At 39.9% G+C, this 13,300-nt stretch overlaps 1 protein-coding gene across 11 annotated transcripts in view; it reads left to right on the top strand.

The window, feature by feature from the left end:
• The window catches only part of SUGCT (succinyl-CoA:glutarate-CoA transferase), a 965,969-nt gene that overhangs the window by 489,947 nt on the left and 462,722 nt on the right, over positions 1-13,300 (top strand). Inside the window, exon 13 of one of the 11 annotated variants that reach the window (XM_033930270.1) lies at positions 6,316-6,375. The exons of the other annotated variants lie outside the window; for them this stretch is intronic. Within the exon in view, the coding sequence (XP_033786161.1) occupies positions 6,316-6,360 (45 nt within the window). The 3' untranslated portion in view covers positions 6,361-6,375. Of the gene's footprint in view, positions 1-6,315; positions 6,376-13,300 lie in introns of those variants that run through there. 11 annotated transcript variants of the gene reach the window in all.

The following is a 13,300-nucleotide window of genomic DNA, read 5'->3' on the forward strand; positions in this document are numbered from 1 at the left end:
ACAAGTTCCTGCTGAACTGGAACATACGCAGGTAGGGCTAGTCTCAGTTAGGGTGCTGGTGTTTGACCAGAGTGCCATGTGAGCGGACTGCTGGGCACGATGGGCCACTGGTCTAACCCAGCAGCGGCAGTTCTTTTGTTACTATGTATATGATTCCATAATTGAACCTACAGAGATGTCTTATGCAGAAATGCAGAAACAAACATGCATACTACATCCTATATAATAAAACGCTAGCCGTGCATGCGCACTCCCGCCTGCGTGTTCCGTGATCCGTAGGTCCGTGGCAGGCAGGAGAGTGGATGCGTGGTTAGGGCCCACACTCGAGCGCTGTGGCCGACTCAGGATCGTGGGAGGATGCGCCGCGTAAAGTGCTGCACAGGTACTGGAGGGGGAGGGACATACCGCTTCTGCACATACCGGCACAAACCTCCCTCCAGCATTGGCAGCCGCAGCACGTTAAACAGGCTGCTTCACGGCTTTCTCCTGCAGTTGAGTCCCTCTGCCGCATCACTGATGATGTCATCAATGACGCGACAGAGGGACTCAACGGCAGGAGAAAGCCTTGAAGCAGCCTGTTTAGCGTGCTGCAGCTGCCAACGCTGGAGGGAGGTTTGTGCTTAAAGTCATCTTGCTGGGAGGGTCGCAGAGTCAGCAGGGGTTGGGCTGGGAGGGGAGAGAAGCGTCTGCCTCGGGTGCTTCAGGCAGCAGCAGCAGTGTTTACAATTCGCTGCTGTTGCCGGCTTCAGGTCTTAATCTCTGGCCGGTCCTGCCTACTTCCTGTTTTCATGAAGACAGGACTGGCCAGAGAGGAAGACCTGAAGCCAGCAACAGCAATGAATTGTGAATGCTGATGCTGCCCCATGAAATAGTTCAAGAAGGAAAGGGAGCAGAGGGGGACAGAATGGCTTGGAGGTAAGAAGAGATGGCAGGGCATGGAGGGAAGGAGGAAGGTATGCCAGACCAAGGGAAAAGAAAGGAGGAGATGGAGAGAGGCCATATGGAACAGAGAGAGAGAGGGCGGACACTGGATGGAAAGAGAAGAGAGGGCAGTGAATGGAAGGGGCAAGACAGAGGGTGAATAGTAGATGGAAGGGGTAGAGAGAGGGAGACAGACACTGAATGGAAGTGTGGAGGACAGGGGGAGCAGACGTTGGAAAGAAGTGGGGAGGAGAAAGAAAAAAGGGCACATGCAAGATTGAGGGAAGAGGATAGAGTTAGAAATAAAGATAGACAGACAGGGGGCCAGGGAAAGACACAGAGAGAAAGAATGACAGCGTCCAAGGAGAGAGAGACAAATAAAAAAAACCAAAAACAGACAGACAGACAGACATCTACTCTAGCACCCGTTAATGTAACGGGCTAAAACAGTAGTATAAGATAATTTGCTAGGAATTATTTCCAAACATACTGTATTTCAATGGGTCTTCATCAGTTGTCTTCCAATTTCTGGATGTTTTGTATATAAGTTATTGTAAGTAATATTATAGATAATAAAATTGAATCTGATTTGAATAACCCTCTGAGCTTAAAAATGTAATTTTACAACAAAACAGAAAATAATACAGATGTGTAAAACCTTAATAAAAACTCATTGAACTTAAAAAAAAAAATGTAATTTTAACAAATATTAATGAAAAAAATTGATTCCAAATGTGATCCTTATAATGTAACTACATTGAAAAAGATAGCATGCATTAAAATTAAACTTGAATTTCTTTATTTGTATTCTTCATATTTACTAGAAGTCTTTACCAGATGCTAAAGTGTGAGTACTTTGCCAGGATGTGATAAAGCCTAATGGCTGTGAGAAGACAGGATAGTCTGGAGGTTAATAAAAATCCCGCAGCTTCACAGAATTTTCAAAATAAACAGAATAGAGGAGCAGATACTTTTCCCAGCCATCAGATGCTTCACAAATTCATTTGGTGTTTGTTTCCGAGGCATATTTTATCCTATTGGAGGGACTGTGAAAGGAAATGTGAAAGGAAATTCTTCTGGGACCGGAAGAATAAGGTTCCTGCAGAGATGTTAAATTCATTTTTATGGCGATGCAGAGTTAGGAAAGGGTTGTTAAAGGATGGCCTCATGCCATAGGGTGGAGGTTTGTTTTGGTATCCTTTTAGGGTCTGCAGGTGTTTGGCATAGGCTGCAGGAAGGGCCAGCTGTGGTATCTCACAGATGAATTTTCCCTCCCGATATTCCTCTAGAGTGATGCATCATAGTGATGCCTTACACCTGATGTACTCTACTTGTGCGGTAGAAATTTAAGCATCCTGCCTGGTAATATGTTTTGGTTTCCTTTTTTTTTTTTTTCACTAGCTCTCAACATTAACATGACATATTATACAGAGCACTGCTGTTTTAATCTTTTTAATGGTGAAGCAGCATTGTAGTTTTGTTCTGTGTACAGGTAGATTCTAGGCTGGTTTCCACTCTTCTTTCTTTCCAGCAAGCATGCTTTTATTCTAGAGTATAACCACTTCATGTCTCTTATTTAGTCCCAGTTGGCACTGGGAGCTCATTGCAAATGACAGAGAAACGGAACAAATCCAAACTACAAATCTTGTGTTTTAATAGCACTTTTAGGGTAAGTCAGTTTAGCGTTTCAGAATAATTATAGTTAACCGGGTTCCCCAAACAGGAAGTTTCCTGAATTCTAGCCGCAGTTCTATAAATGGTCCAGTGATAGATTTTGCTTCCAACTCTCTCAGCTCTCCTTCCCTTCTTAGGCCAGCTATTACTTTTTTCCTCCCTGTGCTCTGGTTTTAAAGGGGCAAATGCAGAAAACTAGAATTAGGCTAACTGCATGTGTGCATGATACTGGCCGTTTAATACAGAGGGAGTTGAGTGTGGGTGCTAACTCATGTGAAAGACATGATTCTACACTGAATTCAAATGTATGAGATTATTAGGTATTCTCTACAATGGATTTTGACGCAAGCATATGTAAGACGTAAGCATTTGTTAGTTCTGGTGCAGCATACCAAGGTTAGCCAGTGGTGTACCAAGGGAGAGGGGTGATGGTCCGCCCCAGGTGCAGCCCATTATGGGTGCTCGCAGGGCCTGCATCATGATCTGGGAACCTCTTCCCCTTCCGGCTATCATAGCCTTCACAGCTCACTGCTCTGCTGGTGTTGAGAATTCCTGCTGGGTCCTACCCTTGTGGAAGCAGGAAGTAGGTGGAAGCAGCAGAGAGGAAGGCTCTATGCTGGCAAGAGCAGTAAGTTGTGAAGGCTACCACTGCTGCTGATAAGAGAGAGAGAGGTACCTATCTTTGGAGGAGGAGAAGAGAAATGCTTCACCTGATTTTTTTTTTTTTTGGGGGGGGCGAGGAGGGTGGGTAAGGAAGAAAGCCATCCAACTGGGGGGAAGGGAATGGAGAGGGGAGAGAGATGCCAGACCAGGGGAAAGGAAGGAAGGGAGGGAGAAGGAAGGAGAAGAGATGCCAGAGCATGGAGGGGATGGATAGAGAAAGATGAAAGGGAAGGAAAGGAGAGAGATATCAGGGTATGGGGGCAGGGAAGGGAAGGAAGCAGATGCCAAACCATGGGGAAGAAAGGGAGGAGAAGGAGAAGGAGAGAACATGCCAGAGCATGGAGGGTAGAGAGAGATGTAAGAGAAGGAGAGTAGAGAGATGCCAGGGTATGGGAGGAGGAAAGAGAAGGAGACAGAGATGCCAGACTATGGGGAAGGGAGGGAGAGAGGATGGGAAAGAAAAGAGATGTGAGAGCATGAGGGAAGGAGAGGAGATAGAGAAAAATGAAGAGGAGGTGAAGCTGAAACGAATCATATATAAAGGTGGGAAGGGACACTGGAAAGACAGTTTATGATAGGGGCATAGAAAGAATGAAGATGCTGTATGGAAGGGGAAGAGGGCAGACACCAAATGGAAGGGAAAGAGAAGGCAGAAAGTGGATGGATGGAAGAGAGAGATAGAGAGAAGGGAGAGTGAATTGAAGGGGCAGAGAAAGAGGGCAGATGCTGCATGGAAGAGAGAGAGACAGAACCTGGATGGAAAAAAGAGAGAAGAGAAGATGACGAAAACAGAAATAAGAAATGACAAAAGGTAGAAAAATGATTTTTTGTTTTATAATAAAATAGTATTGTAGCTGTATTGATAAATGTTTATAAATAGAAAATGGAAATAAGCTAATCTTTTCATTGGACTAATTTTAATATATTTTTTCTTAACTTTTGGAGACCAAAACCCCCTTTCTCAGGTCAGTACTGACCTGAGGAAGGAGGCTTTGGCCTTTGAAAACTATTTGAAAAATGGATTAGTCCAATACAATGGTATTTTCTTATTTTCCATTTTTTGTTTTATTTCTGTATGTTAATGTGTAAAGTGATGATTGTTCATCATTTTTTTCAAATTTACATCTGCTTTCTATGTATTTTACAGAGTATTAGGGGACATGTGTTACTGTTTTTGTATCTGTAGTGGTGCATTGTATTCAGAGTCTGACCTCTTGGTGGTTCAGTTTAACTTTTGTCTACATATTTGGATTTTAGTTTATGATTACTTATTCCATACTGGGTGAGAGTGTATCTGTATTCTGTCAGTATGAAAAGGATATGGTTTTCTGTTAGTGTTGACTGTGTAGGATCGATATTAATCTGGCTTATTTAGTTTTACAATGGGTGTATTGATGTTCTAGTATTCATTGCAATGCTTAAGATGCTGCTTTTTCCTAGGTGCACCTTTGTGCGATTCATGGATTATTACTAAACAATTTTTTTGTATAGAGGAGGGGGATGTTAAAAAAATTATCAGCCTCGGGTGTCAAATATACTTGGTATGCCATTGAGGTTAGCAGAGAGGATTTAAGGCAGTTTTTGAGATTTAATTGCCAATTTTGTTTTCCTCTGCAACCAGAAACTACCAGTGATTTTAAAAGATTGGAGCTAAAATAATGTGTGAACATGTGAATAAAAATGAAAGTGGCAGCACATGTGGGCCTTGCTCTTCTGCACATAAATATCAGCCTTGCAAGAATTTTATATGAAGAACAGGCACCGGTGTGTTGGCACTTTCATTTTTGTTTGTACTGTCGTATTCCCACTGGAAGGGTTATATGAATAAAGTTTATTTCTCACCAGAATCAGTCTCCCTGGCTCTCTTGAGCCTTAATCTGGACATAGAGTTCAAATCAGCTTCCCTTGGCTGATAAGGGATCCTTTGTTAGCCTTTCTGTTATTATAATTGTTTATTGATTTTATAAAAACATCTTACAGAAAGTGTAACAAATTATCCATCAATAACATTCTTAAAAAGCCCTTATGTACTATACATGAAATACAAAATAAACAATCCCCTCTCTGGATTTGTATGTAGAATATGAAATCTTTAATATGGCAGGTTCATAGTACTATTAAAGCTGTTTAACAAAATAATCTAATAGACCCCAGATTTCTAAAATTTTTGCGATTCATTTATTTTTTCTGCTTGCATTTTCTCATATCGGTAATACATACATAGAGTCTCCTACCAAAATGGCATATTTAACATATCCCATTGTTTCCAATTCCTTGTGATCATTTGCAAAGCCACACCTGTCATAATGAGAAGAAGTTTATCTTTGGAACTACTTAGCAGGCTTCTATTCATAATTGAAGTACCAAACAATATAATTCCATATGATAATGGAATGGGGATTTCAAGAATAGAAATTATTTTGCTCCATATGGACTTCCAGAACCCAAATATTAAAGGACAGTGAAATAAAAGATGATCCAATGTTCCAATTTCTAATTGGCAATGCCAGCACTTATTGGAACGTGTCGAGTCCGTTTTTTGTAATCGCACTGGAGTCCAAAATACTCTATACATGAAATAGTATAAAGTTTGCCTCATTGAGACTGAGGCTGTACATCTCACTCTACGATTCCAAAGCCTAGGCCATTGAGTCTCTGAAATATTATTTTGTATCTCCAAACTACAAATATGTCACAGGCCAGTTTTGGACTTTTTAGGTTCGTACTGCCTTATCACTTTATACCACATGGAAGCCTGATGTCCAAAGAATTCTGCTTGAAAACATAAGAATAACAAGCTCTGCTGACCATTCAATGAATGCCTTTCAGGAATTCCTTTTTTGGATAACTTGCTTTAATTGTATCCATTTAAAGTTTTGTTTCCTGATAAACCAAATGGCTGTTGTAAGTGGAAGAAGGATGCAAATTTATTATTAGGACATACGTCCTCTAATGTTCTAATTCCAGCTTTCAACCAATCCTTCCATAAAATTTTTGAATTTCCAATCCTAATTTTAGAATTTAGTCATAAGGACTGACACTTTGTTTCTCTAATAGAAACTGGCAATGTGGCATCCAAAGACCTTAAAGTCTTCACCTTGAGAAAGCAAATATGCGAAACATGTCGTTGAATCTAATGTCCCTGATCTAGACCACAGAAAAAGCTAAGTAATAGCTAATACATATGATATTAATGAAGTATCTCTGATAAAATGATAAAGTATTATTAGTACTATTTAAATTTAAAACATAAACAAAAAATATTAATTCAAATATATTTCATTAAATTTTTGATCCTGTGATGATTTAACACTTAAAGCTTAGTGTAATGAAATTCTATTGAACACTAAAGGGCAAATTCTATAAGAAGCGCCCAAAAGTTAGGCGCCTAATTAGGCACCATTCAGCGCGATTCAAGTAAAATTGGGTGCTGTTTAATGAATCACGCTGAGCAGAACCTATTTTGGAGGTGCCCAAGAAATAGGCCAGCTCTAGGCACAACTAAACATGCCTAACATGTATAGCGCCTATTTTAATGAAGGCCGCCTAAATTTTTAGAGGCGCCTTGTTACAGAATCGCGCTTTCTTGATAGGCGCCTATGTTTCAGTCAGTGCTGATTAAAAAGCTTAATTGAGCTTGTTCTTCAATTTAGATAGGCGCCTATCTAGTTGGCGCCTCTGAAACAGGTGCCTAACTTTAGGCGCTGGTTACAGAATTTGGGCCTTAAAGCTTAGGGCTCCTTTTACTAAGGTGCACTAGCGGTTTTAGTGCGCGCTACAATACCGCACGCATTAAACGCTAATGCCTCCATATAGCTTGCGTTAGTATTTTTCATTTAGTGCATGGTTAGCGTACGCTAATCTTTAGCGTGCGCTAAAAATGCTAGCACACCTTAGTAAAAGGAGCCCTTAGTGTAATGAAATTCTATTGAACACTAAGTGGTGTTTCTGAGGATCGTGGTAATTTTCGAAGGGTGTTATAATATAAGGGATAACAGAGATTACGCCTGTATCTTGGTATTACTATTGAATAACCCCTGCACTATCAATGATAAGAGTGCTAGTTATATGATATCTCTATTAAACAAAGTGAGGCCATAAGTTGATTTTCAAGTATAAGCCAATCAGGAAGAATTTCAGTCAACTCTGGAATAAACCAATACATACCCTGTCTTTAAAATATAAGCTTGGTGATAATTATAAAATTTTGGAAAATTCATTCCCCCTCCCCTCAATTGAGCTAGCTGCAAAGATGATAAGCAAATTCTGGGTGTTGTAACAGACCATAAAAAGTCCAAAAGAATTATGTTAATTTTTTTTTTATAAAAAGACATCTGAAAATAAATCGATATCATACTCATCTGATAACAAATTACAGGAGCAATCATCATCTTAATGGTTTGAACTCTCCCCCACCAAGAAAGATGTAACACATTTCCTTTACCATCATCAGAATACATCTTTCATTAGCAAGCAAGGTCTCTGCCATAGTTCGTTGAATTATTATCCCTGGATATTTTATACCTTCTTCCTTCCAGAGGAATGAAAACAGATCAAATACACTTTCAACACAGTGAACATTCAACAGAAGGACCTCAGATTTGTTAGCCTTTCTGACATAAGAATGGACCATACAATTAGCCTACAAGCTCAAAGCACAGTAATGAATATGAATCGCTTTTAAGAAGCGTCATCCACCCCTTTGGTATTTCCTTGCCCTCTTACATCCCTTTTTATTTATTTTATCTCAATGTACTTTGCACCTTACTAACCCCTGATCCTCCTGTGTCAGTATGTTCATGTCTTCTCTATTAAATATATTTCTGTTATGAATTATTCCCCCTTTTCTTTATTTTTATCCTTATTCTCTTTTAAATTTTAGTTTTGTAAACCATCTAGGTACACTTTGATGGTATATCAATTACAGAATAAACTTAGAGACCTGTTTCTACCAGCAGCATACTCTCTATAAGGTTTTCCAACTTAAAAGAAATAACCTTTATAATCCAACAAAGAGATAAGTCAGGACAGCAGTAGCTTTTCTCCTGGCACTGCTTAGCCAGTTTTATTATCAGCAACTCAATGTGCTTTTAAACCAGCAGAAATAAACTGTCTAATCCAAACAGAAAGGTATATTGGTTCAACAGTAGCTTTTCAGAACACTTACACTTCTTCTTCAGCATTTCTCTTCTGGGTTGTTGAGCAACATTACATTCCATGCCCTTAACTTCATTCCAAGAGTCTCTGTCCCTGGGAAGCTTTTCCCCTTGCCAGGCTTCAAACAGGGCACCCTTTTCCTCTGTACTGACCTTCCAGCCACAAGCCTGGTTCCCTCTCTTTCTGTCAGCAGAGCAAGTCCCTTAAATTGGTTCCCTCTGACTATTTGCCTTGCTGTTCATCAGCACCTGCTGGGGAGGACTGCTGTGCACCTATCCCCTCCCTAAGGGTATCTCTGGACTGAAAAGCCCAGTGCATTGTGGAACATGTAGTTCACTCCAATAAAGTTCTATTCTAGCTTTTTAAAGGGATAAGATGGACTATTATATAATTATACCTAATTATCTTTAGTGTAGTGATAAGCAATGTAGGCTTGCTTATCACAGCATTTGGACAAGAAGCTGTGCTTGCCATGAGAACTTTGTGCTCATGCATCTGGTAGGCTTCTCTTGATTAGCATGCAAGTTCTGTGTGCATAAAATTCACATGTCAGTTTGTTGTGGAATTATGTGCGAGCAGGCTCAGCCATCCGCATGTGGTTTCTCCATATAGCTTTTGCATCAGCCTCTCAGTCCCTTCCATGGTGGGACCGGAACTTGGTCCCTAAGTCATGCCTTCCCTTGTTTTACATTTTTTTGTAGTTTTTTCCCGTGTTATTCATCTTAGGCCATCCCTGGGTCAACACTGTTATTTTTGCTCTGTCTGCCTGATTCCCATATCCACTGGTGAATTCTAGTATGGACTACAAATGACATCTCACAGCAGGAAATAACAGAGATGTGCCTATTAAATATGTGAGAAAAGTGACATCTTAAAAAATGTGTAATGAAACAAATTTATTTTTTTTAATGGTTTATAGGTAATAAGTATTGATTTTTCTGCCTTCTCTTTGCAGTAAACACCTGAAGTCTCCATCAAAGCTCATTCCAGCTCATCCAAACCATCCCAGCTATTGAAGCCCTCCCCAGCCCATCCTCAACCAAACAGCCATATACGTACATAGACAGTGCAAGTCTGCCCAGTAATGGCCTTAATTTTTTTCTGATTCAAGATCCTCTGTGTTCATCCCACACTTTTTTGAACTCTGTCACCGTTTTACTTTCCACCACCTCTCTTGGGAGCGCATTCCAGGCATCCACCCTCTCTGTAAAGAAGAATTTCCTTACATTGCTTTGAGTCTACCATAGAAACATGATGGCAAATAAAGGCCAAATGGCCCATCTAGTTTGCCCATCCACAGTAACCATTATCTCTTTCTTTCTCTCTCTGATAGATCCCACGTGCCTATCCCAGGCCCTCTGGAATTCACACACAGTCTCTGTTTCCACCACCTCTTCCGGGAGACTGTTCCATGCATCTACCACCCTTTCTGTAAAAAAGTATTTCCTTAGATTACTCCAGAGCCTATCACCTCTTAACTTCATCCTATGCCATCTCATTGCAGAGTTTCCTTTCAAATGAAAGAGACTCGACTCATGCACATTTATATTACGTAGGTATTTAACATCTCTATCCTATCTCCCCTCTCCCGCCTTTCCTCCAGATTGAAATCTTTAAGTCTGTCCCCATATGCTTATGATGAAGACCACGCAACATTTTAGTAGCCTTCCTCTGGACCAACTCCATCCCTTTTATATCTTTTTGAAAGTACAGCCTCCAGAATTGTACACAAAATTCTAAATGAGGTCTCACTAGAGTATTATACAGGGGCATCAATACCTCCTTTTTCCTACTGGCCAAACCTCTCCGTATGCACCCTAGCATCCTTCTAGCTTTTGCCGTCACCTGTGAGAAACTATTTTTAATGCTGAGCCTCTACAACCTCTCTCTTAGAACCAGGCTTACTGAGGGTTAGGCACTAGACCAGCATTCTTCCCCTCAAGGGTCACCTGTGGAGTCTGATCTCTTAAGAATGGGGAGCGCACCAAGTAGCCATCCACTCCTCTGGTGAAAATTTATAATGACCCGTGATACCCTCATACACAAAATGCACCAAGGTGGCTACATTATATATCCGGATGCCCGGAGGATTCAGCTCACCCAATCGTCTATCTAGGGCAAACTTCAAAAATCTAATCCAAGTCGGCCTGTTGCACCATATGAATGAAGTAAGGATAGATCTAAAGGCCCGTTCATCTTTATGAGTAATCCAGAGGGGAATAGTTTGTAGGGGGGTATAAGAGCTTAGGTAATAATACCATTTTGATCAGGGCTATCCTTCCCCACAGAGAGAGTGGCAAGTCCTTCCATTTAACACATAATTTATGAATGTTATCTATATAGTCTAAGATGTTATATTGGTACATAACTTTAAGATTTATGCTAAGTTAGACCCCCAAATATCTCATGAGCTTTGTAACCGGTGGTATAGGTAAATCATTATGTCATCACTCATATTGAGCAGATGCTAGGGGCAACAATTCAGATTTAGGACAATTGAGCTGTAACCCCGATATGATCCCGAATTACCGTACTATATTCAAAACCCTAGTGAGGTGTAAATCAGACTGATCTAGATATGAGTATGTCGTCAGCAAAGAGGTTGATTCTACTTTCCTTGTCTCCAATACACATGCTCATAATAGTGGAATCCTCCCTGATCTTGATAGCAAGTGATTTGATGGCCAGAAGAAAAAGAAGAAGGGACAGCGGACACCCTTGCTGCGTTCCTCTTTCCAGATGGAAAGGTTGGGTAAGGTGACCATTGACAAGAAGGCAAGCCTGTGGGTATAAATAAAGACTGTGAATCCGCTCCAGGAAATTTACTTCCAACCCATAGGCGCCCAAGACCCAGAAAAGTTATTGCTACGATATGCTATCGAACTCCTTCTCCATATCCAGGTCTACTATAGCGACATGTTTTCCCCATCTCATCTAAAATACAGAATCATCAAGGCTCTGGTCAAATTCATTGATGCATATCTCCTGGGGACAAAGCCTATCTGGTCTTCATGTATGAGGAGAGGCAGAAAAGCGTTCATTCTTATAGCTAGCAGTGCCGCTAATAACTTTGTGTCTTGGTTAAGAAGTGATTTTGGCCGATAAGAGCCCACTTGAGAGGGGTTGTTTCCGGGTTTGGGAAGTAGTACTATATGTGCCATGTTTTGTTGGTCCAGACCTTTATTAGCTTGCAATGCATTATACACAACGCTGAGGGATGGAGAAATTATATCGCACATGATCTTATATTCTGGCCCATAACCATCTGGCCCTGGAGACTTAGTGAGTTTTAATGCATTTAGAGGTTAGAGGTCGAGTTAGAGGTGCATTTAACAAGGTAAGATGATAGTTTAGGGACCAGTACAACTCTGAAAAACACCTCCCTGTTTGACTCTTCATAGGGTTTTTGAGCATACAGGCCCTTATAGTAATGTACAAATTGTTGTTGGATGTGGGTCTCTGTTGTGTAAGTCTGTCCTTGTGTGTCTTTTTTTACTATTATTATTTATAACTTTTATACAATTCCATTTCAAGAAAAGTAAGGAATGAAAATTATTAACAAAAGAATAAAAAGTAATAATCACTCGTACAAACAATTTTCCTCTAGCCCACATCATGAGAGGACACACTACAATTCTTTAAAAGAAAAAGCTTAGGAAATAATCGAGGATGTTCCCTAAACTAATACAAACTTTATAGTAAAATAATATAATCAATTAAGTTAGAAAGATTCATCCTCAATAATTAGGTGGTTTCTAAAGAAAACAGTTATTACAAATTTTTTTGTTGTTAATACAAATTCAAAAAACTTTCTAATTGTAAGGAATCCCAGAAAACAAACTATCATGAAATTGAACTAAAAATTTGCACAGAAACTTAAGAGAATACATGGCTCCTAGAGCTAAAACTAGGTTTCAAAGAGAGAAAAGCCTTCCTCTTCAACTGAGTAGCCCTGGCCACGTCTGGGAATATTAACACAGTCTGCCCACAGAATTTAGCTTGTTTATTTTTAAAATAAGTGTTCATAATTAAACCTTTATCCCCCTCATTTGTACATGTTAGTACCAGGGAGGCCCTATTTTGTATAGTATCCAATGAATTTTCCAAAAATTCAGTTAAATTTAAATCAGAGGATACTAACTGGTCCAACCCTTTCTCAAGACTTTTTTTTTTCTTCTGTGGGATATAGTAACAGTTAGCAATAGTAAAAGTTTCTGAATTTGAAAGACCTAAAATCTCTTTAAAGTACTTACGTAGCAGAATTTCTGCTGACAACAAATGGGTTGATAGGAAATTGACCATCTCAAATTCCTGGAATGATATAAATTTTCCATGGCTTTAACTTGGAATATATAACTTATGAGTCTTTAGTTGCTGAGGTGGATACCTTCTGCAATGTAGATATCTGATGACCCCAAAAGCTTAGCTAACAATTTTAAATTTGAATCTACGTTTTCAAATTTGTGAACCACTTCAGAAGAAAATTGAACAATTTGTTTTATAACTGATTTCAATATCCTTTCTACATGCAAATTAATCGTCCATATATCTCTAAGGGAAATATCTTGTTTAGGCTCGGAGGATATTTGCTCTTCTGGTACATCCTCATGTGCCGATAAAATTTGAGGCATAGAATTATAAATCATTGAAGAGGTGGCCTGAGAGCTTATAGCCTCCTGAGCCAATACACTCACACTCACACCCAGCCACACTAGGATTCCTTGGAGGAAGGGAGCAGTCCCAAAATTCCTGGAGCCAAAGAAAGAATCTTGGGCTCCCCTGAAGGAACAGTCATTGCATTAGGCAGGATGACATGTCGTTCCATCGGGCCAGTAACAACTGGCATCGAGGTCATAAGTTTAGCTTTCCTTTTCTCCCATTATAA

Source organism: Geotrypetes seraphini, chromosome 2, assembly GCF_902459505.1.
Source record: "Geotrypetes seraphini chromosome 2, aGeoSer1.1, whole genome shotgun sequence".
Lineage (NCBI taxonomy): Eukaryota > Metazoa > Chordata > Amphibia > Gymnophiona > Dermophiidae > Geotrypetes > Geotrypetes seraphini.